The sequence below is a fragment of the Drosophila subpulchrella genome, chromosome 3L (genome assembly GCF_014743375.2).
Source record: "Drosophila subpulchrella strain 33 F10 #4 breed RU33 chromosome 3L, RU_Dsub_v1.1 Primary Assembly, whole genome shotgun sequence".
NCBI classification, from domain to species: Eukaryota; Metazoa; Arthropoda; class Insecta; order Diptera; family Drosophilidae; genus Drosophila; species Drosophila subpulchrella.
The window spans coordinates 17334258-17360343 of NC_050612.1; the positions used below are offsets into that span (position 1 = coordinate 17334258).

At 39.6% G+C, this 26086-nt stretch overlaps 8 protein-coding genes across 11 annotated transcripts; 5 read left to right on the forward strand and 3 right to left on the reverse strand.

Moving 5' to 3' along the window:
* Window positions 1–160: 160 nt before the first annotated feature.
* On the reverse strand, window positions 161–5196 carry LOC119553123 (cationic amino acid transporter 2). 2 transcript variants are annotated; one of them, XM_037863312.1, is made up of 5 exons: window positions 5041–5196; window positions 2355–2722; window positions 2007–2267; window positions 878–1663; window positions 161–815 (listed from the first exon to the last, which is right to left on the reverse strand). In XM_037863312.1, the coding sequence occupies exons 1-5, from the start codon at window positions 5064–5066 to the stop codon at window positions 364–366; spliced, it is 1893 nt and encodes a 630-aa protein (XP_037719240.1). In that variant the 5' UTR covers window positions 5067–5196; the 3' UTR covers window positions 161–363. The 2 variants fall into 2 exon arrangements, with proteins under 2 accessions (XP_037719240.1, XP_037719241.1); XM_037863313.1 differs by lacking the exon at window positions 5041–5196 and adding an exon at window positions 3554–3823.
* Window positions 2630–8169, forward strand: LOC119553125 (antigen 5 like allergen Cul n 1). 2 transcript variants are annotated; one of them, XM_037863315.1, is made up of 3 exons: window positions 2630–2756; window positions 7218–7609; window positions 7668–8169. In XM_037863315.1, exons 2-3 carry the CDS (start codon window positions 7359–7361, stop codon window positions 8152–8154), a joined length of 738 nt encoding a protein of 245 aa, XP_037719243.1. In that variant the 5' UTR covers window positions 2630–2756; window positions 7218–7358; the 3' UTR covers window positions 8155–8169. The 2 variants fall into 2 exon arrangements, with proteins under 2 accessions (XP_037719243.1, XP_037719242.1); XM_037863314.1 differs by lacking the exon at window positions 2630–2756 and adding an exon at window positions 6860–7013.
* A 938-nt stretch (window positions 8170–9107) lies between these two features.
* Window positions 9108–10473, forward strand: LOC119553725 (antigen 5 like allergen Cul n 1-like). The gene is made up of 3 exons (XM_037864311.1): window positions 9108–9256; window positions 9339–9730; window positions 9789–10473. The coding sequence occupies exons 1-3, from the start codon at window positions 9110–9112 to the stop codon at window positions 10321–10323; spliced, it is 1074 nt and encodes a 357-aa protein (XP_037720239.1). The 5' UTR covers window positions 9108–9109; the 3' UTR covers window positions 10324–10473.
* A 3625-nt stretch (window positions 10474–14098) lies between these two features.
* Window positions 14099–15379, forward strand: LOC119553790 (antigen 5 like allergen Cul n 1-like). The gene is made up of 3 exons (XM_037864400.1): window positions 14099–14244; window positions 14327–14718; window positions 14777–15379. Exons 1-3 carry the CDS (start codon window positions 14104–14106, stop codon window positions 15210–15212), a joined length of 969 nt encoding a protein of 322 aa, XP_037720328.1. The 5' UTR covers window positions 14099–14103; the 3' UTR covers window positions 15213–15379.
* A 1989-nt stretch (window positions 15380–17368) lies between these two features.
* LOC119554000 (antigen 5 like allergen Cul n 1-like) lies at window positions 17369–18637 on the forward strand. Its single transcript, XM_037864707.1, has 3 exons — window positions 17369–17527; window positions 17610–18001; window positions 18060–18637. Exons 1-3 carry the CDS (start codon window positions 17381–17383, stop codon window positions 18424–18426), a joined length of 906 nt encoding a protein of 301 aa, XP_037720635.1. The 5' UTR covers window positions 17369–17380; the 3' UTR covers window positions 18427–18637.
* Window positions 18638–19357: 720 nt separating this feature from the next.
* On the forward strand, window positions 19358–23725 carry LOC119554799 (arylsulfatase B). Of its 2 annotated transcripts, XM_037865848.1 has the most exons (8): window positions 19358–19423; window positions 20229–20304; window positions 20361–20531; window positions 20590–20749; window positions 20840–21066; window positions 21245–21667; window positions 22033–22864; window positions 22998–23725. In XM_037865848.1, the coding sequence occupies exons 3-7, from the start codon at window positions 20394–20396 to the stop codon at window positions 22834–22836; spliced, it is 1752 nt and encodes a 583-aa protein (XP_037721776.1). In that variant the 5' UTR covers window positions 19358–19423; window positions 20229–20304; window positions 20361–20393; the 3' UTR covers window positions 22837–22864; window positions 22998–23725. The 2 variants fall into 2 exon arrangements, with proteins under 2 accessions (XP_037721776.1, XP_037721777.1); XM_037865849.1 differs by lacking the exon at window positions 20229–20304 and having other exon boundaries at window positions 19405–19423.
* A 126-nt stretch (window positions 23726–23851) lies between these two features.
* On the reverse strand, window positions 23852–24544 carry LOC119554800. The gene is made up of 2 exons (XM_037865850.1): window positions 24461–24544; window positions 23852–24401 (listed from the first exon to the last, which is right to left on the reverse strand). Exons 1-2 carry the CDS (start codon window positions 24525–24527, stop codon window positions 23932–23934), a joined length of 537 nt encoding a protein of 178 aa, XP_037721778.1. The 5' UTR covers window positions 24528–24544; the 3' UTR covers window positions 23852–23931.
* An 821-nt stretch (window positions 24545–25365) lies between these two features.
* LOC119554247 lies at window positions 25366–26027 on the reverse strand. Its single transcript, XM_037865084.1, has one exon. The coding sequence runs from the start codon at window positions 25958–25960 to the stop codon at window positions 25403–25405; it is 558 nt and encodes a 185-aa protein (XP_037721012.1). The 5' UTR covers window positions 25961–26027; the 3' UTR covers window positions 25366–25402.
* Window positions 26028–26086: the final 59 nt, after the last annotated feature.

Genomic DNA, 26086 nt, shown 5'->3' on the forward strand with positions numbered 1-26086 from the left:
AATGTGAAACAGAAATACCATTGATCGCTACAATTATGTTATATTTAATTTTATATACTGTGAGTGCAGTACGATAACATTTTCCAAATATAAAATGTTAAATCCCACGTGAATAAATTGGCCTGCTAAATTGTAGTCACCAAAGTAAATTAATCCACTGTTCAGCATACGAATATTCGTCTTTATTGCTTTCAGCTAACTTATTGTACTTTTCGTAGTTTTTGGTTTCCTATTTTACGGTATGAGGCTAGGTGCTTGTGTAAATTACATAGGTGAGTATGTGGATGATGAGAATCGCAGGTGCAATCGCGTATCTTTCAGGCAAAAAACAAATATGTATTGTGGTTAAATATCAATCTATACTTAGGATGTACTGTGCATCAATATCAGAGGCACCTCGTTGCCATATTTGGAGTTCTCTTGGCCGCCCAACAATGCAGAGTTGCTGCAGTCCCGCATCATGGCGATGGAGTTGTTGCGCTGCTCTCGCTGCCTCAGACGGCTGTGACGGATGCCGTAGGATAGAAAGATGGCCAGTCCGATGGCGATCCAAATGCTGAAGCGTACCCAGGTGAGGATGTCCAGCTTGATCATCAGATAGATGTTGATCAGAATGGAAATGCCCGGTAGCCAGGGTACCAGGGGCACCTTGAACGACAGCTTGACTCCCGAGGTGGGCTGCCGCGAAATGATCAGGAGAAGCAGTACCAGCGGAATGGTGCCCAGCACCAGCTTAATACCATCGAAGGACGTTACGTTTGCTATGTCCTCCTCAAACTTGGTCAGAATCTGTGAGAAGACCATGCACCAAAGAGCTGAAAATAAATTGATTTTATTAGAATCAGTTATTTGTAACTTAAAAACTATTTTTACTTACAGAACAGAGTCACACTGTAGGTGACGATCCTTGAAGACTGCTTCGTGGGCACTGCCTGGCCATTGAGGTTGAAAATCCTCCTCCAAAGGGCACATGGACGATCCTGTTCGAGGCTGAGTGCCCGACCATTTCCCACGATGCGACTCTCCCGACGATCGTCCACCTCGTAGCGCAGCATGAGCACACAACTGGCCACCATGGAGTAGGCCAACAGGGTTCCAATGGACATCATGTTCACAAGCTGGCTGAGATTGAAAACGGCTGCCAGGATGCCCGTCAGCAGACCGGTGATCATGGTACCCTTAAAGGGAGTCTTGTACTTCTCGCTGATATCTCCGAGGAACTTGAACAGCAGCCCATCGTTGGACATGGCGAAAACGATCCTGGGCAGCGGGAACATGGCTCCCATCATGCTGGAGCACAGACCAAACATCGCTCCAATGCTGACCACATATTCGGCCACATGCCAGCCATTTATACGAAAGACATGGGGCAGCGGCGCCTTCTCGTCCTGCTCGAAGTAGGGCAGCATCATGGTCAGCACCGTGGACACGCCAAAGTAGGCCAGAAAGATCATGGCCAACGAGACGATCACGGCAAATGGAATGGACTTCTTGGGGTTCTTGGCCTCCTCCCCAGCTGTGGCAATGCAGTCGAAGCCAATGAAGCCGTAGAAGCAAACGGCAGCTCCCTTTATTATGCCCGAAACTCCGTACGGCATGAAGCCACCGTTGCCATAGCCCTCAGGAACCTCGGATTTGGGAATGGACCAGTTGCTGCTGGAAACTGAACGAAAGATGTAGTTAGATTATAAATGGGTTTCTCTTCCTTTAAGTATTATTTTCATGTATCAACGTGTGACTAAAACAATTATGTTTGATTTTTTAAGTTGTATAAGTAAACAATAATACATTTATGATATCCATATGGTTGATCCCTTGACTTATACATTTTTTAAATTAATGTAACACAACAAAATAATGACAGATATATAAAGACATTGTTATATCAGAACAAAAGTAATTTCTTTTTAGCAAGAAAAATTCCTAAAAATGAGTAATTTATAATAATTTGATTCCTCTAAGCGATTTCATTACCTAACCCACTCACTTAAAATTAGAAAACTCACCTTTGAAGAGCCCTGCGATGATAACGAACAGCACCACTCCCAAATTCAGCATGGTAAAGACGTTGTTCACCCTGGTGGACTCCTTGGCTCCCACGGCAATGGCCAGGGAGAAGAGAATGGTGACCACGAAGGCGAACAGATCCGGATAGGCACCCATCCCATCGATGTTGAGGGGCATGTGGGTGCCCAGGAAAGTGCTCATGGGATTGCCGCAGAGCTGATCGAGATAGGTGCTTAAACCCTTTACGACACTGGCAGAGCCTAACGAATTCAAATATGAGTACATCAGATTTTTTAGGCAATTAAATCAAATCAATCAGACGGCGGAGCCACTAATTGAAAGCTTACCAATTGCGTATTCGAGAATGAGATTCCAGCCGATGAGGAAGGCGATAAACTCGCCAATGGTCACATAGCTGTAGATGTACGCCGATCCCGCCTTCGGAACCCGGGCTCCAAACTCTGCATAGCAAAGTCCGGCGAAGATCGAGGCGATGGCAGCGATGAGGAAGCTGACGACCACCGCTGGACCCGCATATTGCTTGGACACTTCTCCAGCGAGGACGTAGACACCCACGCCCAGGGTCGATCCAATTCCCAAGGCGGTGAGATCGAAGGCGGACAAAACCTTGGCCAATTTGGATTCATTGGAGTCCTCCAGGGGCTTCTTGCGTGTGAGCACGCGAAACGCATTCGTCACGCTCCAGCTGGGCATTCTGGAAAGTGTTCATTAAATAATTATTATAATGGGTAAGTGTGCAATTGGGGCTTTAGGGCTTCTTGCTGAGCCGTGCAATATGTAACCCGCCGTACTTTCGATGTTTACAGAACCCACATATTAACACGTTCGCAATTTGTGGAAAGTGTCTGTGGTAGGTGGGCCAAGAAATTGTGCGGAGTTGGGTTTATGGATCGGGCCATAAGAAAATTAGTGGGCGTCCGTTAATGTGCGAATGTAGACAACGGCTTTACGACCACCAACGCGTCAAAGATGATCTAAATTGGAGTCTTGTGATCATCGGGAATAATCCCCGATGACTAAGAGGGGAAATCTCCCTGCAAACGACTAAAACAAAGTCATTAAGTGTGTGTTAGTCCTCCATAGCTCCGAAATTCTTATCGGTATTATCTTTGAAGTAGGGCTTAATAACGTTTTGCTTTGTTACCCAATACTAAAAAGGAAAAATCTATCTTAAGTTCAAACATTTGTTTAGTTTATTTAATAGAAAAATCAAACTATTATAGTGGCAAAAAGTGAAATATTTATAATTAGATTAGGTCCCTATTATTAGATCTAACAATAGGTACACTAATAACTCACTTTCGCTTACCAAAAAAAGTATGTCTTAAAATGTTAGTTACTTTCTTTCTTGTTTTCTGAATTTATTGCTATTTTCTTATAATTCATTGATTTGTTGTAGGAGTTTTTTATCAATACTGGCATGGTAGTACATTTGAATTATGATGCACACATCGAGCTTAAGGCTACTATTTATGAAACTTAGTTAAAGTATTCTGCTTTCCATCAACGCATATTTTCTTCTCACCTGCTTGTGAAAGGATTAGTTGAATTCCTGTATGAACTATCACTTAAGTTTTTGTCTTTGTTATATCACTATGTACTTGATTTTTTATTTTTGGGTATATAATATCACAAAATAAAAGCCATCTTCGGTTTGCAAGGGCGGAATCGAGTTTCAAATAATCGAATAGGCAAAAAATGACAGTATATACAGTATCTGGTTGCCACTTAATTGAGTTTGAGTATTTGAATTCGCAATTCAGAATTTGATCGAGTTTCGTATGGCGCCGGAAAGCGTCCCACTTATTTCTGAGCGTTCGTCGAGCACGCCAGAGCCATTAAATAGCGAATCGGTTCTACGGCTCCGGGGGATCGTGGTGAGTTCGAACCGGACAGAAGCTTTCGCATCCTCAGGTCGGACACGATTGTGGTGGACTCACGCCTCTGACGCTGATAACGCTAATTGGTAACCCGTCACCTCCTCCATTTCTGCCCCACCTGAATGTACCACAGTATGAGAGTTTTGCCCGAGTGCATACCTCCAGTGGGAACTCTCGGTTTACCAGATGACTTGGCAGGTCGATGGGCCAAGTTTACCACAAGCCCTAATGAATTGTCGGGTTCGATTAGCGGTTCAGGTAGTACAAACTCTCTGTCATTGTTAAATAAATAGGCGAGTAGCTAGGCAGTTGGGTCTTTATAATACATAAGCAAATAAAAGGCTCTTTAAAATGAACAAATAAATAAAAATCGTAACATAATTTAAGTAAACATAACTGATGATGATTTACATTAGGACTTTATATAAAAATATATATTCATTTGTATGACTTAGATTTTTAAATATTGTCCTAAGTTTCTCACATAATTCTTAATTTGTTATTATATATCTTGATCTCAATGTTTTTCGGACAGTGCATACTTTTTCATATGTATAATATTATCAAACATTATGGTAATATCTTAGGAAACCTTTTAAAGATAAGAATACGATCGTACAAGAAAGCTTTTTGTTCTTGGTAAATTCGGTTTGAAAAATATTTTTGATTTTATTATTATTTTAAATTTTTTTTATAAATTTTTTTTTTCTTATCAAGACATAAAGTGAAGTAAAAAAGTTTATATGCATTAATCACGTGAAGATCACGCCTAGCTTGTCTGATTAAAAGTGTTTACGCGGCAAATGTAAAAACAGCAGCTGAAACTTCAGTTTGGTCCCCTATAGAGCATTTTTCAGTAGGGGTGATGTTAGCCCCTGAATTGTTTTGTTTTCCTACGGCACTACTAATTTGGCTTTGTTTGAGCTTTCCATTGACATGGACGCGTGGAGATTCTGGCATTGTTTATACGCAGCTCAGCTGTTGGGATCGCTGCTATTCGCGTCGTGTGGCCGAGAGGTGGGTGCTAAATCGTGGCTAAAATTAGCCACCGTGTTTGATTGCATTTAACGCTAATTTTAGACACTTGTTGCATGCGTGTTCTTGAGCCCCCCACACATGCCGAAAAACTCACCCATAGTACTCAGCAAACTCCTCCATTGTTGTCACCCGAATCGATTTGATTAAATTCAATTAATACTGTGTAGCTCATCAATTTGCGGCCGCTTTCCGCTCCTCACATAACCGTTCTGCCACGAACCATGTGTTTTGGTCTCTAGAGAACCGGCCAGAAAATCACATTTCCACGCAACACATTGCAGCTGCCGTTCTCTCCCCATCCACCGCTCTCTTTCTGCCAGTTTCCATAGACGTAGTCACCAGGGTTTTCGTACCTTTCCAATAAAGTGTACCTTTAATATAAAATACTTGTACAAACTACAGGTGACATCTTCATGAGATCTCACATATGTAAGTCTCTATGTTCTGGGGCATCATTGGTTTGAAAAGTAGAGTGGAATCTGCGTGGATTCTCCTCATCCTCAGATGAATTAAAAAAAAAATTTTTTTAAGAAAGCAAGCTATACAAAATGTTTTATTATTAGTCACCTAATTTTACATACGTAATTCAGTGGGAATGAATGGTTTAAAAATTTAAACAATATTATCTCCAAATTACGTTACTTTTTCAAATGCATATCTTGCCAATATTACGTTCGTCTTTAGATGACAAATAATTTTACATTTTGTAAGTGAGAAAAGTAAATAGCTAAAACTATAATTAAAAAGATGAAAAAGTTGTGTTTAATATATATCAATGAAATTTGATCTTGGAGACAGATGATAGACTTTCAAATGTTACAAGAATTAAGTCTCTATTCAGTCTAAGAAAACCAAAAAATTATTAAAATAAATAAAAACATACACAAATACATACTTTTTTCTTAGAAGCAAATAATAAAATATTTTTAATATATTTAATGGTTTTACCTAACCCGCTACGTCCATGTCCATCTACTGTTGTTTCTGTGAAGCGGGAGAGAAACCGGGTAGTCGACTTCTTCAAATCTCCATGAGCTAGATATGCTCCCGATATTTATACACTCAACGCGGTGGTCTGGCAGCCCTAATTTAGCCGGTAAAAAATACAATACAATAGCGCTCTCTCCTTTGGCTCTCTTTGGGCTTTGTTGTTATGCTTATTTTTTAGCCACTTCTATTTCATCAGCCCTCCGTTCCACCCTTAACTGAAAATATTTTTTTTGCAAAACATTCAGGGCTGAAAATAAATTTTTTCTAGATATGAATTCTTTCGAAACAATATGGTTTTAAACAAAAATGTATTTTGAAGATATTCAAAAACAAGCAAATGTAAAATTAAAAATTTTTTTATTAATTTACATTAACTTAAAAATATTTTATTTATAATTTTTAAAAATATACATTAACCTAAAATAATAATCAAAAGAAATCTGAAAGCCGCTTCACAAATATCAAAAAACCAAAATGTATTATTTATTCACAATTAACGTCACATTTTTATGTGCTAATCAGTAAGAGGCAACCATTTAAATGTTTGAATGAATCATGCGCCTAATACATATACATATGTATACATTGTACATACAAAATAATGAAATCGGCTTGTTGTAGAGGCAGTGCTTCAAATATATTTATTTAAGAATTGTTTACAATTCCAAGTTAATAAAACTTATTTATTTAGCAAAGGTAAACTATGATCTATTGTTTCTAAAATCAAACAGGAACTGGATAAACTTATTGGTTACAATTGAATGACATAGATTTTAGCTGTAAGGGTATATAAACTTCATCTTGCCATATTTCGTTTTTTTCTGGTATTTAAAACATTCGGTCATAATGCACCGAGCCTAAAATCATAAACGAAACTAATTTGGATGCCAAATAATGATGGAAATAGTTAGTTTACAAGGGAATATAAAGATGTGGAGTGCTTACTACGTTGCAGCCGGACTGTTCCTTTTTTTCAACCTGGATGTAGTCGAACTGGTACCAGAAACGAACTATTGTACTTTAAAAAACTGTCCAGCCGACAAGGAATTACCACATATTGGATGCAATAATGAGGGAGTAAGTGTGAGAGTCTAGAAACTAGCATTTAATTGTACTACGCACAGATAAAGTGAGGATTTCAGTAAAGCAGCCTCAAAAACAGTAGGATTTTTTAAGCAGCATTTTTTCGTCTTTATTATTAAACAAAATTTTAAAAATTTTTGGACTTGCTAGATTCAATTACCAGTTTATTAATGTATGTGATGTTTTTGGCAATTACAGAACTGGTCATCACAGTGTGGAACGGAGCCAAAGATAGTTTCCTTATCCAGGATAACTCGGAATTTCATCTTACACTATCACAACACATATCGAGATATTGTGGCCGGGAGCAGATTCCATAGGCTACCGATCGCAGCACGCATGCTTAAAATGAAGTGGGATCGCGAACTGGCATATTTGGCCGAGCTCCTTGTGAAACGCTGCGATCTGCAGCCCACAAAACACTGCATTTCCACGAAAGTATTCTCCTCTCCGGGATACCAGGCGGTCTATAATAAGTTCAAGGCGGACACTAGTAAACTTAAGATAATAAGATCACAGCTGAATGCGTGGTACGATCAGTATAAGCACGTCTCTGCGCCCAGTTTAATAGATGGATTGTCCACTGATAAGTAAACCTTGTTCAAGACCTTATCTCCACTTTTGTTATTTGTTTTTTTTTTATTTCAGCAAAGAGATTGGACACTTCCTCAGAATGATGGTGGGCCCAAGTAACCGATTAGGCTGCGCCATAGCCAGAATCAAAAAAGATAAATGGATCCATCAATGGATGTCCTGCCTGTATAGCTGTTCGCCCAAGAAACACTCCCTATTATATGAATATTCTGCTAAGCCCGCAATGTATTGTAGCACCGGTGTTGATGGAAGGTTCCAACATCTTTGCAACGTCTCAGAGCCTGTGGTAGATTGCAAGCATTCTGCGTTGTTCAAGGCAGTCGTTACTAACGATACTGCATCGATTATCAGGGGCATGATGAGCAAACAAGTCAAGTCCAGGACTCTTTGTGGTATCTGCGGTATTTGCTGCCAGTGGTGGGATTGGGCGAAAGGTACTTGGGGTCTGGTAAAGAATACTTGGAATACCATTGTCGGTGGTAGTGGGGGTGGTAGTGGTGGTGGAGGTGAAGATGAAGGTGAGGATGAAGGTGAAGAATGAGTTCCATATTAGAGTCTTTGGAAACTTTATAATCATTAAAGGTAATATAATAAAAACTATTTCGAAATGATATTTACTTTTTTTTTGTTGTAAATGTGATTTTAAAAGAAGCCAAAAAAACGCTAACCATCTATTAGAGAGTTTAATTACCTTCGAGATGAGCCATCATAAATTTAGATTACTTCAGTTCGATCAGACCGGTAGTTTGGGAGATTTGGCAGTTGGAAGATATGTTTCACCGATCGTTTGGTTGGTCGCAACGCATTTATTTATTTATTTATTAATTAATCGCCAATGGATAAATCATTCTCTGCCTACTTCTACTTAACTTTTTCTGCAGTCTCTCCAAGCTGTTAATCTAGAAGGGTTCCAAATAAAGGAAGCGTATTCAGCCCTTGATCGGACAAACGCGTAATATTCGGACAATATAAAATAAGGATATTAAAATAATATAGTATTTCGCATAGTATATAGCATATTTCAACCGCGTTCAACTCGAAACCACGACTTCGAAGCCGGTCGACACAATAAGAAGTTTGTGATTCGATTATATATATTTCACATACCCAGCATCTTAAAAGCAAATGTTTGAACGAACAATTTTTAATTATTACATAAAAATAATAAGATAATAATCAATAATGCCCACCCAAAAGTACGTATTTAAATCTCAACTCTGATGGAAAAAAGGACAGACGGTCACGGCTTTATCGACTTGCCTAGTTTTGCTGATCAAGAATATATATATCATACCTTACATGACAAAAAATGTATTTTTCAATGCCTTAAAAACTTAACCTGAACTAATTATTATTAATAAAGTCTTGGCCCAAAACACGGCATTGAAATATAATGTTTTTGGCCACACTTGATCATAATGAACCAAGGCTAACAATATAACCGAGGCTAATTTTAAAACTGAGTGATGGATGACACAGTTAGTTTGAAAGGAAACATGAAGATGTGGAGTGGTTTTTGCGTTGCAATCGGATTGCTGTTTTTTGTGGATGTAGTCAATCTGGTGCCAGAAACGGACTATTGTACTTTAAATAACTGCCTAGAAGACAGGGAACTTCCTCATATTGGATGCCATAATACAGGGGTGAGCGTGGAAGTCCGCAACTTAGCACTTTCTTTATTACCACTGACTCCGTAACTCCCTGGGTTCTCTTTTTAAATTACAGAACTGGTCGTCGAAGTGTGGAAAGGATGCAAAGATCATTCCTCTATCCCAGAGCATGAGGAAATTCATCTTGTACTATCACAACACATATCGCGATATTGTGGCCGGGAGCAAATTCCACAGGTTACCGAACGCAGCACGCATGCTCATGCTGAAGTGGGATCGCGAACTGGCATACCTAGCTGAGCTCCTTGTGAAACGCTGTGACCTCCAACCCACAAAACACTGTATTTCCACGGAAGTATTCTCCTCTCCGGGCTACCATGCGGTCTACAACAAGTTCAAGACGGATGTGAATCCGCTCAGGATAATTAGATCACAGCTGAATGCTTGGTACGATCAGTATAAGCACGTCACCGCACCCAGTTTATTGGATGGATTGTCCAGTGATAAGTACATCCTTGTTGTGGGCCGTATTGTGCGACCTGGCGACTTATTTTTTTCATTTTAGCAAAGAGATTGGACACTTTCTGAGAATGATGGTGGGCCCAAGTAACCGTTTGGGCTGCGCCGTAGCCAGAGTCGAAAAGGATGGATGGACCCACCAATGGCTATCCTGCCTGTATAGCTGTTCGCCCAAGAAGCACTCCCTACTATATGAATATTCTGCTAAGCCCGCAATGTATTGTAGCACCGGAGTTGATGGAAAGTTTCAACATCTTTGCAATGTCTCAGAGCCTGTGGTAGATTGCAGGCATTCTGGGTTGTTCAAGGCAGTCATTACTAACGATACTGCATCGCTTATCAGGGCCATGATGAACCAACAAGTCAAGTCCAGGACTTTATGTGTAGTCTGTTCTCTCTGCTGCAAATGGTGGGATTGGGCTGCAAATTCTTGGAGTCTGGTTAAGAAAACTTGGAATACGATTATCGGCGGTAGTAAAGGCGGTAGTAAAGGCGGTAGTAAAGGCGGCAGTAAAGGCGGTAGTAAAGGTGGTGGAGGTGGGGGCGGACATGGTGACGAAGAAGAAGAAGAAGAAGATTAGTGTAAATATCAAAAACATAATCATAATTCCTATATTGTCAAAAATGGACAATTGTTGTTTTTGATACTTCAAGTAAAAGGGTACTTTGTATATGTTATTACGGGCAAAACGAACGGTATGCGACCCAATAAAGTTTAAATTCAACCTAAGCATTAGTAATGCCTGCTCTGTCCAGGATTGTTTTAAAAGTTGACCACTTTTGCAGTTTCCCAAATCTAATATCATTTTGCTATACGACTGGGTTTAAAAGTTTAATTTTAATTCTCTTCAAAAAATATTTTTTGTAATATCAAACATTAATTTTATATGTTATCGAATTTTTATGTTGGATGGAATTCTTACGTGCGTCAACACAAGTTCCATCCGAATGGCGCTCGAAGTCATTTCTTTGGTCATTTTAGTGAAACTACTTTTCCTCCTAAAAGTATTCCTTGGGCTTTGTTGTTATGCTTATTTTTTAGCCACTTCTATTTCATCAGCCCTCCGTTCACATTCAGGGCTGAAAATAAATTTTTTTCTAGATATGAATTCTTTCGAAACACTATGGACTTATACAAAAATGTATTTTGAGGATATTCAAAAACAAACGATCGGTGTATATTAATATTAATGTAAATTAACTTAAAAATATTTTATTTATATTTTTATTAATTTACATTAACCTAAAAAATAATGAAATATAATAATCAAAAGAAATCTGAAAGCCGTTTCACAAATATCAAAAAATAAAAATGTATTATTTATTCACAATTAACGTCACATTTTTATGTGCTAATCAGTAAGAGGCAACCATTTAAATGTTTGAATGAATCATGCGCCTAATACATATACATATGTATACATTGTACATACAAAATAATGAATTGGGCTTGTTGTAGAGCCAGTGCTTCAAATATATTTATTTAAAAATTGTTTACAATTCCAAGTTAATCAAATTTTATACCCGTTACTCGTAGAGTAAGAGGGTATACTAGATTCGTCGGAAAGTATGTAACAGCCAGAAGGAAGCGTTTCCGACCCCATAAAGTATATATATTCTTGATCAGGATCACTAGCCGAGTCGATCTAGCCATGTCCGTCTGTCCGTCTGTCCGTATGAACGCTGAGATCTCGGAAACTATAAGAGCTACAATACTGGGATTACGCATGCAGATTCCTGAGATCCCTGCGCAGCGCAAGTTTGTTTCAGCAGGGTGCCACGCCCACTCTAACGCCCACAAACCGCCCAAAACTGTGGCTCCTACAGTTTTAATACTAGAATAAAAATGTTAACTGAAATGTATTGTTCTCATCAATACCTATCAATTGACCCAAAAAAAAGTTTGCCACGCCCACTTTAACGCCCACAAACCGCCCACAAACTTCAAAAACTCGTAAGTATGAACGTGGATATCTCGGAAACTATTAAAGATAGAGAATTGGTATCTCAGATTTAGATTCCGTAGCCTTGTACGCAGCGCAAGTTTGTTACGCGAATATGCCCCGCCCACTCGGCTGAGGAACTTGTGAGATGGTTCCAAAGTCGCCTAGCTGGGGCAACCGAGCGGGTCGCAGGTTGCGGATAGCGGACGACCTCTTTTGAGGCCAACTGTGAATAAACTTGTTGGGGAAGTCAAACACGGAATCGTGGACGGAAACCCCAGTAAATAAACAGTCCCGGACAGCCAGCGGGTATCCTGCAACGAAGCAATACCGACGATGCGAATTGTTCAGCGCTGGTCAGAGGACTGGCAGAGGAATGCGAAAAGCTCAGGAAAGGTTTGGTAATAGGCTGTGACGCCAACGCCCATCACACCCAGTGGGGTTGCCCAAACAACAACGACAGAGGTGAGTCTCTTTTTGATTTTATTCTAAATTCGAACCTATTCTTATGCAATAGGGGCAATGTCCCTACATTCATAACTAAAGCTTGCCAAACGATGATAGATCTAACTTTGGTATCAGATTCACTCGTAGGCGCAGTCAAAAACTGGGCAGTCTCTGACGAGCACTCCTTTTCGGACCATAGATTCATAGAAACTGTATTGTCCCTTGATTCGCCCTTGCCGGTCAGCTTCACTAACCCCAGACGAGCCGACTGGCACAGGTACAAAGAAGTTCTGACAAATATCCTCCCCATGGATCATGGTCAGACTCCAGTAAAGAGTCCTTGGGCCTGCTCCTAGACGCTCAATTCCCGGGGAGCCAACAAGCTGGTCATCCTCCTGAAAGAGGAGCAGGAGAGGGAATCGAATTAGATCCACTCCTATCAGATCGCAACATGAAATGGTCCATTCACAGTTTCAAACCATACAAATCGCCGGGACCAGACGGGATAACACCGGCTCACATCCAACAAGCAGACCAGATAGCCATAAACTGGTTGAAAAAAATCTTCCAATCCATCCTGGCGGTAGGAGAACTACCAACAGCATGGCAAGAAACAAAGGGGGTATTCATTCCCAAGGCAGGGAAGGCCACTCACACCACAGCAAAGGATTTTAGGCCAATAAGCCTAACATCATTCCTGCTTAAGAGCTTTGAAAGAATGATGAGCCTACACATAAGGGCCACCATAGACCCGACACAAATTTCAGAAGCACAGCACGCTTACACCAAAGGTAAGTCAACCGAATCGGCGCTACACTTGGTGGTAAGCAGCATCGAGAAATCACTCAGCATCAAGGAATACACACTGATCGCCTTCCTGGATATAGAGGGATCCTTCAATAACGTGCTCCCCACTGCTATAATAGAATCTCTCACAGAACTAGGGGTTGAGCCGCCAATGGTGAGGCTAATCCATAAATTACTGATAAGCAGAATGGTCACAGCCACACTAGGGACCTCAACTCAGACTTTACCGCAAGGAGGTGTACTATCACCCCTCTTGTGGAATATCGCAGTAAATAAACTACTGCGGATTCTGGAAGGAGGAGGTTGTAAGGTCGTGGCATACGCAGACGACGTTGCCATCATCTTTAATAGAAAATATCCACAAACACTTTGCGATCCTATGACCGCTAAACTTAAAATACTATCGGAATGGACGATAGCGAACGGACTCGGGGTAAATCCCTCGAAAACAGAACTTGTTCTATTTACAAATAGGTACAAAATTCCACAACTTAACCCACCCATTCTAAACAATTGTAATCTCTCTTTTAGCGATCACGCCAGGTACTTGGGGTTAGTACTAGATAAGCGCCTCAAATGGGGCTTAAACAACCAAGAGAGAACCAAAAAGCGGCCATTGCACTTTACTCCTGTAAAAAAGCAATTGGGCTAAGATGGGGCATGTCCCCAAGAATAGTCAACTGGATATACACAGCGGTAGTCAAGCCAATCCTACTGTACGGAGTGGCTCTGTGGTGGACCGCCTTGCACAAACAATGCATACTGACTCCTCTAAACAAAGTACAGCGAATGGCGGCTTTGCGTATTAGTGGAGAACTTCGAACCACCCCGAATGAAGCGCTCACATACCCAGCATCTCAAAAGCAAATGTTTGAAATAATAATCAATAAATAGTACGGTTGCCTACCCAAAAGTACGTATTTAAATCTCAACCCTGATGACTTGCCTAGTTTTGCTGATCAAGAAAAAAAATGTATTTTTCAATGCCTTAAAAACTTTACCTGAACTAATAATTATTAATAAAGTCTTGGCCCAAAATACGGCATTGAAATATAATGTTTTTAGCCACACTAGATCATAATGAACCAAGGCTAACAACATAACGGAGGCTAATTTTAAAACCGAATGATGGATGGCACAGTTAGTTTGAAAGGAAACATGAAGATGTGGAGTTGTTTTTGCGTTGCAATCGGATTGCTGTTTTTTGTGGATGTAGTGAATCCGGTGCCAGAAACGGACTATTGTACTTTAAATAACTGCCTAAAAGACAGGGAACTTCCTCATATTGGATGCCATAATACAGGGGTGAGCGTGGAAGTTCGCAACTTAGCACTTTCTTTATTACCACTGACTCCGTAATTCCCTGGGTTCTCTTTTTAAATTACAGAACTGGTCGTCGAAGTGTGGAAAGGATGCAAAGATCATTCCTTTATCCCAGAGCATGAGGAATTTCATCTTGTACTATCACAACACATATCGCGATATTGTGGCCGGGAGCAAATTCCACAGGTTACCGAACGCAGCACGCATGCTCATGCTGAAGTGGGATCGCGAACTGGCATACCTAGCTGAGCTCCTTGTGAAACGCTGTGACCTCCAACCCACAAAACACTGTATTTCCACGGAAGTATTCTCCTCTCCGGGCTACCATGCGGTCTACAACAAGTTCAAGACGAATGTGAATCCGCTCAGGATAATTAGATCACAGCTGAATGCTTGGTACGATCAGTATAAGCACGTCACCGCACCCAGTTTATTGGATGGATTGTCCAGTGATAAGTACATCCTTGTTGTGGGCCTTATTGTGCGACCTTGCGACTTACTTTTTTCATTTTAGCAAAGAGATTGGACACTTTCTGAGAATGATGGTGGGCCCAAGTAACCGTTTGGGCTGCGCCGTAGCCAGAGTCGAAAAGGATGGATGGACCCACCAATGGCTATCCTGCCTATACAGCTGTGCACCCGAGAAGCACTCCGTCCTATACGAGTATTCTGCCAAACCCGCAATGTATTGTAGCACCGGCGTTGATGGAAAGTTCCAATATCTTTGCAATGTCTCAGAGCCTGTGGAAGATTGCAGGCATTCTGCGTTGTTCAAGGAAGTCATTACTAACGATACTGCATCGCTTATCAGGGGCATGATGAACCAAAAAGTCAAGTCCAGGACTTTATGTGTATTCTGTCCTCTCTGCTGCGCATGGTGGAATTGGGCTTCAGGTACTTGGAGTCTGGTTTGGAATACTTGGAGTGCTTGGAATACTTGGTGGGGGTGAACATGGTGAAGAAGAAGAAGATTAGTGTAAATATCAAAAACATATTTATAATTCCTTCATTGCCAAAAATGGACAATTGTTGTTTTTGATACTTCGAGTAAAAGGGTACTTTGTATTTGTTATTACGGGCAAAACAAAGGGTATGCGACCCAATAAAGTTTAAATTCAACCTATGCATTAGTGATGCCTGCTCTGAGCAGGATTGTTTTAAAAGATGGCCACGCTTTAACGCCCTAAAAAAATGTGTGGATCCATAGTCAAAATGCTTGAAAACCTCTTAATCCAACCATTCCGCATGACTTCTACCGGTTTTTTTATAAGTGACACGATATAGAACAATGCAATCTTAAGACTTTTTTTGCAGTAATACATTAAGAAATTTCCCAAATCTGAATATTATTTTGCTATCCGACTGGGTTTAAAAGTTTAATTTTAATTCTCTTCAAAAAATATTTTTTGTAATACCAAACATTAATTGTATATGTTATCAAATAATTGAGTTACATTATTTTAAAGTTGGATGGAATTCTTACGTGCGTCAACACAAGTTCCATCCGAATGGCACTCTAAGTCACTTCTATTGTCATTTTGATGAAACTACTTTTCCTCCTAAAAGTATTCCTTGGGCTTTGTTGTTATGTTTATTTTTTAGCCACTTCTATTTTATCAGCCCACCGTACAGGGAAATTCCTTCATCAAAACAAATGAAGTATGCTTTGGTTCCACTGTATTATGAAAATATGGCCATTTATTTGTGAAAATACGCAAAAAATTCGATGATTATGAAGTTTTTTTTTGTTTCGGTCCTGGTTGACCATTTTTCGGATTTGCCCATATTCAAAAACAAACGATTGTAAAATTAAAATATTTTTTATTAATTTACATTAACTTAAAAATATTTTATTTATATTTTTATTAATTTACAATAACCTAAAATAATAATGAAATAAAATAATAATCAAAAGAAATCTGAAAGCCGCTTCACAAATATCAAAAAATAAAAATGTATTATTTATTTACAATTAACGTTACATTTTCAAGAGGCAACCATTTAAATGTTCGAATGAATTATGCGCCTGATACATATACATATGTATACATTGTACATACAATATAATGAATTGGGCTTGTTGTAGAGGCAGTGCTTCAAATATATTTATTTCAAAATTGTCTACAATTCCAAGTTAATCAAATTTATTTATTTAGCAAAGTTAAACTTAGATATATTGATTTTGCAATCAAACAAGAGTGGGCGTGGCTAATTTGTTGGATCAATCGATAGGTATTGATGAGACCAATACATTTCAGTTAACATTTTTTATCTAGCATAAAAATTGTGGGCGCCAATGGCTTGGGCGGCTTGTGGGCGTTAGAGTGGGCGTGGCATATTCGTGTAACAAACTTGCGCTGCGTACCAGGCTACGGAAACTAAATCTGAGATCCCAATTCTGTATCTGAATGCCAAATCTCAATAGCCTAGCTCTTATAATTTCCGAGATCTCAGCATTCATCCGGACTGACGGACAGACGGACATACGGACAGACGTTCGAGGTACAGGCTGTCTATAATAAGTTCAAGGCGAACACTAGTAAACTTAAGATAATAAGATCACAGCTGAATGCGACAAATGCCTTAAAATCTAAGCCTGAACTAATAATTATAAATAAAGTCTTGGCCCACAAAAGAGCATTTAAATATCACTGTGGACGGCAGTACACGTAGTTGCGAAGCGCGCAAGACGGCGTGCGAAGACAACTACTATATATAGCTGCAGAATTGAAAATCTGCAATTATGGATAATCTGCAATTATGATACACCAATCGAGAGGTATTGCAAAAACTAAGAAGACTGCATACCCAGACTTTCGGCACGCTACAACAGCAAATTTACATGTAGGTAAATAAATATGTACTGTTGCGAACCGAAATCATAAATTTAATATGGTTTATTTATTTTATCGAATGTAATATCATTTTTCGTCACAATTGTTGATATCAGAAATGTTTGTTAAAGGCGCGTTCGCCACTACTTTCTACCTCGTTAAGAGGTGTTTTTGTTTGATAATGTTCTTAGCCACACTTGATCATAATGAACCAAGGCTAGCAATATAATCGAGACTAATTTTAAAACCGAGTGATGGATGACACAGTTAGTTTGAAAGGAAATATGAAGATGCGCAGTGGTTTTTGCGTTGCAATCGGATTGCTGTTTTTTGTGGATGTAGTGAATCTGGTGCCAGAAACGGACTATTGCACTTTAAATAACTGCCTAGAAGACAGGGAGCTTCCTCATATTGGATGCCATAATACAGGGGTGAGCGTGGAAGTCCTCAATTTAGCACTTTCTTTATTACCACTGACTCCGTAATTCCATGGGTTCTCTTTTTAAATTACAGAACTGGTCGTCGAAGTGTGGAAACGATGCAAAGATCATTCCTTTATCCCAGAGCATGAGGAAATTCATCTTGTACTATCACAACACATATCGCGATATTGTGGCCGGGAGCAAATTCCACAAGTTACCGAACGCAGCACGCATGCTCACGCTGAAGTGGGATCGCGAACTGGCATACCTGGCTGAGCTCCTTGTGAAACGCTGTGACCTCCAACCCACAAAACACTGTATTTCCACGGAAGTATTCTCCTCTCCGGGCTACCATGCGGTCTACAACAAGTTCAAGGCGAATGTTAATCCGCTGAGGATAATTAGATCACAGCTGAATGCTTGGTACGATCAGTATAAGCACGTCACCGCACCTAGTTTATTGGATGGATTGTCCAGTGATAAGTACATCCTTGTTGTGGGCCTTATTCTGCGATCTTGCGACTAATTTTTTTCATTTTAGCAAAGAGATTGGACACTTTCTGAGAATGATGGTGGGCCCAAGTAACCGATTGGGCTGCGCCATAGCCAGGGTCGAAAAGGATGGATGGACCCACCAATGGCTATCCTGCCTATACAGCTGTGCACCCGAGAAGCACTCCGTCCTATACGAGTATTCTGCCAAACCCGCAATGTATTGTAGCACCGGAGTTGATGGAAAGTTCCAACATCTTTGCAATGTCTCAGAGCCTGTGGAAGATTGCAGGCATTCTGCGTTGTTCAAGGAAGTCATTACTAACGATACTGCATCGCTTATCAGGGGCATGTTGAACCAACAAGTCAAACCCAGGACTTTATGTGCAGACTGTTCTCTCTGCTGCGAATGGTAAGATTGGGCTTCAAATTCTTGGATCGGCGGTAGTAAAGGTGGGGGCGGACATGGTGACGAAGAAGAAGAAGATTTGTGTGAATATCAAAAACATATTCATAATTCCTTTATTGTTAAAAATGGACAATTGTTGATTTTGATACTTCGAGGAAAAGGGTACTTTGTATTTGTTATTACGAAGATGCGACCAAATAAAGTTTAAATTCAACCTATGCATGTCCTCCTGTATAAATCTTAGTAATGCCTGCTCTGTGCAGCATTGTTTTAAAAGTTGGACACGCTTTAACGTCCTAAAATGTGTGGATCCAAAGTCAAAATGCTACAATTAAAAAAAAAAACATTTTTTTAAATCGGACAGCTATGTAAATTTTACATTGTAAAATGATATTGAGTGTAATAAATAAGTTTCGAATTGAAAAATTCTCAATCCAACCGTTCTGCATGACTTCTACCGGTTTTGTTATGGGTGACACGATATAGAACAATGCAATCTTAAGATTTTTTTCGCAATAATATATTAAAAAATTTCCCAAATCTTAATATTGTTTTGCTATCCAACTGGGATTAAATGTTTTATTTTAATTCTTTCCAAAAAATATTTTTTTTAATACCTAAAACTATTTTATATGTAATGTTGGCAATATAATAATTTAATTACAATATTTTAAAGTTGGATGGAGTTCTTACGTGCATCAACACAAGCTCCAATTGAATGCCGCTCGAAGTCATTTCTGTTATTTTTTCAATGAAACTGCTTTTTCCTCCTAAAAGTATTCACCAAAAACGTACCCTACCGCATCATATTACGCTCTCTCTCATTCGGTACCACCCACTCTAAGCTGGTTTGATGTTTATTTGGAGGGGATATATATTAGCCAGTAACTGGCTATTAAGGCAATCTCGAATTGTTTTCAGATGTTATTCAGTTGCTCTCCGCACTTCGAGAACGGCGGATCAGATCAGAACGCGGGATACAATAACATCGATCGCGAATACTTGTGAGTGGAATTGGCATGCACGAATATAGCTGATAAGCCCATTGTTATTTGGATTCCTTTTATTCTCTTTCGTGGAACATGTTCTCTGTGGTCATTATAAAAGTGTGTGAACAGAATAAAATGATTCAGCAATAAACACCGCCAAATCTTTGAATACAATTTCTGTGTTTATATCAGTTGGTTTGGAGTGACAGTTGAAAACAATTAAAGAAATTAAATTTTATATACGGAGGGGTTAGGCAATAAATATGCAAAAAGTTCAAAATCGAGATTCCGCATAAAAGAAATTTTAGCAAGAAATGTGATAATGGCTTGTCATCACTTACTTATTTTAATAGTATTTTATTAAATGCAAGATTCTTACAAACATTTTTTGTGTGTTGTATTTATGGGTTTCATTGTTATTACTTAAATATTTGAATGTATTTGCAAGAGTTCATTATTTTTATCACCCAAAAAATGATATAAATGGTATAAAAAAGCAATTGTTTCCGTTGAGAACAATAATACTCCCAAGCCAAGCTTTCAGCACGGCAGTGATCATAGGCAATTTCCTACTTAACCAATTCCCAGCTCCATCTCATTTGCATTTAATCGTAATTGCTGTGTTTTTTATGTACGCCTAATTTGATGAAAACATTTGCCCAAGTGCATAAACTCGATGATGTTTGCTCACTGGTTATCAGTTGTTTAACTTTATACATTTTGTTTGTTCCCCGGCTAACTGTTATTCAATCGAACTAGAAAACCGTAGTTAAGCAGTAGAATTTTCTGAAAATTAACTACTAAAAACTCCATAAAATAGATTATATTAGGAGCCATTTTACTGCTAAGATATCCGGAACGGACTGGCGAGCTCATTCATCATTGTCGCCCATTTGGTATGTTAATTTTTAAAACGCTTATTTGCACTAATTCTCATTTGTTTGTTTACTAGCTGTCCCACATATTCCTCACTCCGTTTACGGCGATGTCAACTAATCGGGGTAAACTCAGCAGTTCTACTTCGTCGTTCACTGCAGGACTAGTTTTATGTATTGCCTTATGCAGTGTTATAACTGCCACATCCGATAAGCCCAATATAATCATTATTATGGCCGATGATTTGGTGAGTCTAATGCGGTATTTTTTGGTGTTAAATAGGAAATGGAAACATTTTCTGATAGGGTTTCGACGACGTAAGTTTCCGCGGCTCCAACAACTTCCTCACTCCCAACATTGATGCTCTGGCCTATAGCGGAGTGATCCTGAACAATCTATACGCCGCTCCCATGTGTACTCCCAGTCGAGCTGCTCTTCTAACTGGAAAATATCCCATTAGTACAGGCAAGTCAATTAAATTCTTAAAATTGTATATAGCAATTTAATTTTTATATGATATCCCTAACACAAAAATGATTTAATACTGTTCTTTAGGTATGCAGCATTATGTAATTGTGAACGATCAACCCTGGGGTCTTCCATTAAATGAGACCACCATGGCGGAGATTTTCCGGGAAAATGGCTATCGAACTAGTCTCTTGGGAAAGTGGCACTTGGGAATGTCACAGCGCAACTTCACGCCCACTCAACGGGGCTTCGATCGGCATTTGGGCTACCTTGGGGCCTATGTTGATTACTACACGCAGAGCTATGAACAAAAGGTAGGAAACACGTCGATTTTTACCTGAATATTTTTTACAAGATTAAGTTTTCGCATCTGCCAAGAAGTAGGCCATGTTTTCAAAACCTAAAGTCCGCAAAAATCTGTTAAGTAATTATAACCTGTTTAATATTGTAAAATATTAAAATAATTTTCGCTGTTAATTCTTTTTTTTATAGAACAAAGGCTTAAATGGCCACGATTTCCGGGATAATTTGAAATCCACTCACGATCAGGTGGGTCACTATGTCACCGATGTGCTTACCGATGCTGCCATCCAGGAAATCGAGGATCAAGGATCGGGAAAAAATAACCAGCCCCTCTTTCTGCTTTTAAATCACCTGGCTCCACACGCTGGAAATGAGGATAGTCCAATGCAGGCACCTGCCGATGAGTTGGCCAGATTCGATTATATTGGAAATGAAACCCACCGCTTCTATGCCGCAATGGTTTCGCGACTGGACAAAAGCGTGGGAATGGTCATAGACGCCCTGGCACGACAGGAAATGCTCCAAAACAGCATCGTACTCTTCCTGTCTGATAATGGGGGGCCAACCCAGGGAACCCACTCCACCACCGCCTCCAATTATCCATTGAGGGGAGTAAGTACATATTTACGCAGTTGTATAAACAGTTTATGGCAAATATTTTATACTTCAACTATCATTAGTTCCGGATCTGTAATGAAATATTTTTTCAATGCCAATGAAATGTATATTCAGTGCATTACTTTTTGGCAATCTAAGGAAATGTATTTTCGGAAGCATAACATTTTTGAAAATACAAAGAAATGTATTTCAGTGGCATTGCTTTTAGAAAATCTTATGTATGTATTTCCTTCTGAAATAATGAAATTTGAAAATATGTAATATTTTTCACTGGCATTACTTTTTTTTTCAAATAGGATCCAGATTTGAATTGCCTCATACCGAGTTTAAGTAATTTCTTAATCCTTCTTTAACCCTAGCAAAAGAATACCCCCTGGGAGGGTGCCCTGCGATCCTCGGCGGCCATTTGGAGCACTGAGTTCGAGCGCTTGGGAAGTGTATGGAAACAGCAAATCTACATTGGCGACCTCCTACCCACGTTGGCAGCAGCAGCGGGAATATCGCTGGACCCGGAACTCCACCTGGATGGTTTGAACCTCTGGTCGGCCCTTAAGTACGGATACGAGTCGGTGGAGCGGGAGATTGTCCACATAATCGATGAGGATGTGGAGGAACCCCATCTGTCATACACGCGTGGCAAGTGGAAGGTAATCAGCGGTAGTACCAATCAGGGACTTCACGACGGCTGGCTGGGTGAAAGAGTGACCAGTGAGGTGGATCCGCGGTCTGGGGAGTACGAGGATATCATTCGGAACACCAGTGTCTGGCAACAGTTGCAGCAGGTATCCGCCGGAGAGCGCAACATCAGCGAACTGAGGGATCAGGCCAGGATCGAGTGCCCGGATCCTGCGACAGGAATCAAACCCTGCATGCCCCTTGAGGCACCCTGTCTCTTCGACATCGACGCGGATCCCTGCGAACGGAGCAACCTGTATGAGGAGTATCAAAACACGACCATTTTCCTGGATCTTTGGGCTCGAATTGAGCAGTTTGCCAAACAGGCCCACCCTCCGAACAATAAACCTGCGGATTCGGAATGCGATCCCCGATTTTACAACAATGAGTGGACGTGGTGGAAGGATGAGCAGCGTTCTAATTCGGGCACAATTGTGGGGATGAACGTTTTCAGCTTTCTCTTAGTACTCATCCTTACGAGTCGGTAGATTCTCTAAATTCAAGATAACTTCTTGTGTAAGTACTACACGTAGAGATACATACTTAAATTTTTTGCAGTAAACACAATTCTGTTCCGTATAAAAACGTCTCTCTAATTTCCAAATTATAATTAAAATGCTCTAACAGGTTTAATTTTTTTGTATTTCAGGTTTTATACCAGCAATAATACTAAAAGGTATTAAAATTACTATAGTACTAATTTATTTGCCGCAAAAAATCGAGTAATGGAAATTGATAAGCAATGGAAATATTTATTTATGCTGATAACAACTAGGCGGTGTCTCTATACCACTCACTGTGAATCGGGAGTTTGGAGCAAACCAATTTAGATAATTTATAATTTAATTTTGACCAAGCTGTAAACATTTCTGAGTAATGTCTAAATGGCTCCAGTGTCCAATAGCCAATCCGCCTGCTTATCTTATCAATCACTTCTGCGAAAACTGATAAGCAGAAAACCCCCTTTAAATCAATCAAAACCACACAAAAGTAGATCTCTGTCAATCAAAGTGGTTTACAAGTGCTTAACAGAACTTAATGAAAATGTGAAGATTTTTATATTTTACGACCATCAGTTTACTCCAGGTTTAATTTTGTAATCAACCAAGCGGATATTATGGTTATCACAACGATAATGTTAAAAATTATATGAGACTTAATTTACTTGTTATGTTTGCCAAATTCACCATAAGATATTATAAACTAAGGCCCGTTTTTTCATCCTTATGATAAAATAAAATAGGTTTAAGACATCGAAACTAAAAAGCTGAAAATATAATTTTCTTTTAACATGAGGAGGAGCGAACGTCCTTAACTCAGTCAAACGTTAGGGTTTGTTTTGTAAATATTTTTTAAGCGAATTAAATTGCTTGTGATGCGTATCTATATTGAAAAACATATTTTTGGGTTTTTCTACAACACCAACTGGGTAAGTTAATAAAAATAGGAATAATTCCCAATAAATTTGAGATTTTTTCAGATAAAAATTTTCTTACACCCAAATTTTGATTCATTAATTTTTTTATTAGCAGTCCAGAAATATTTCTCTCTTTTTTACTAGAGATTTCAATTAATATGTGAATCTAGTAGATGGTTCCATTAACCGGCTGGGCCACCAAGACCTCATATTTGTCGAACTTCCGCAGGGCCAAGGTCTCGTGCTTGATGATGCAGAGCTTCTCGCTGAGAAGAAGGGTGCCGATCAGGACACCTCCATCGGTCTTGGCTCGGCAGCAGAAAACGCGCTCATTTTTGACCGTAGTGCCAACGGCCACGGCTCCCTTTTCGTAGAACCCATCGAAACTCCTTACCCACACGTACTTCACATTGCGATCTGCCACCAGGATGTCGTATACAAGGAGCTTTGAGGAGATGGTCGGGGTGTTGAAGTGAGCCACACCAGTTTCCGCAATAACGCGGGCGGGCAGGATATCATTGATGTACTTCACACGACCCACATATGTGTTGAAACCGTAGGGATCAAAGCCACCCAAAACAGCATTATCGGGGATAACGTACGACAGGTTTCCAGCCTTCCACACGTGCTCGGTATCTGCAAGAATATAAGTATTACTTCGGTTCAGTTAACCCTCCAGTTCTTTTGGCTCTCACCATAAGCCGAGGGAACCGCGTAGGCGACTGCGAACAGGGCCAAAACCAAACAAGCAACTTTGTACATCTTGATGGGCTGTTGGATTCGCTTTGAGTGTCCAGTCTCGAACCTAACTGCTTTTATAGTCGTCTCCTTATCTCCCAACTCAAATAACACTTCTCTTTATCAGAAGATTGGTATTGATAGCATCGGTTTCGGTGACTAACATAAAGAGTGACTTTACGCATCGTTGTTTTATTGCACCCTCTAAAAATAACAAATATGTGAGGACAAAAATCCCCGTCCCAGTTATTTCATAAGTTTAAGTTATTGTATAATCTTTCAATCTGGAAATAAAAAAGCTAAAGGTTTTCTTAAATTTCAATAAAATTTAATTTTTGAGCGCCAATATTGCATGCCCCTATAAAACCGAGTAAAATTAGTTTTTATTATATATAAATTTTAAATACTTATATTCCTTTTGTTTTTATAAATTATAAATAGGACACGCATTTTTAATAGGCTTTTAGCTCACAAGTGTTTCTACAGAACTTTTTTCTCTAGATAAAACAATTGTATTTGAAAACGGAATTAGATTACTATATATGTATAGTGTATATATGTATATATATTTTTAATATGTCATTTTAACAAGATTGCCAAATCAGCATAGAATTTTAAAATTATAAGAATACTATAATATGGCTTTCTGAGTAGTGATATGTGGCTTTCCAAGCTAGAATTCCGTTTATAATGACCCAATAATAACCGCTTTCTGTTTTAATGAAGTACGAAAATTGATATCTAATATATTTATTTGTTGTTTCTAGCCTACAAGGGAAAAAATAGCTTACATCTTTTATCTTATCTAACATGACAAGTCAATTAAGAACACAATACAAATGTTTTTGATCAATAAGCATGTATTTTATTTGCTAGCATTCAGTGTGCTATGTACCAATCTAGAAAACATACGGCACAAACGGAGCTACTTGGCGCTTTCTGACCAGGATTTCATACTTGTCGAACTCACGAAGTGGAATATTTTCGTATTTGACAATGCACTTTCGCTTCGGAGGGTACAGGGTTCCTATGAGGAGCGCATTATCGGTGCGGATGCGACAAATGAAGACGCGATCGTCGGCGGTATTAGTTCCCACGGATACAGCATTCTTCTCTCGGAAACCATCGAAACTGCGGATCCACTCGTAGCTTACTGTGGCATTAGACACCAGGACCTCGTAAGTAACAGTTGCGAAGTTCAAGGTGTCCGTGTTGGAGGTTGCCCGTCCCAATTCCGGAACCACTCGAGCGGGCAGAACGTTACTGACGTACGACACACGACCCACGTAGTTGTCGTAGCCCTCTGGATCGTAGCCACCCAAAACAGCTTCCTCCGGAAGATCCTTAGTTCTGTCCACATAAACCCATTTGTCATCTGTGCTGTAGACTCCAGCCTGGATGACGACCACCATCTGGACAAGGACCGTCTGTATTATTAAGTTCTTGAATGAGTACATGGTCGGACTGTTGACTGAGCTGTTGTGACCATCTGCTAACCGTTTTTACAGTTTTGTACGTTTTCGGGGTAAGGTCATGTTGTAAATTATTTTCAGGGAGTACTCGAAAGATTAGATAAATGGGTA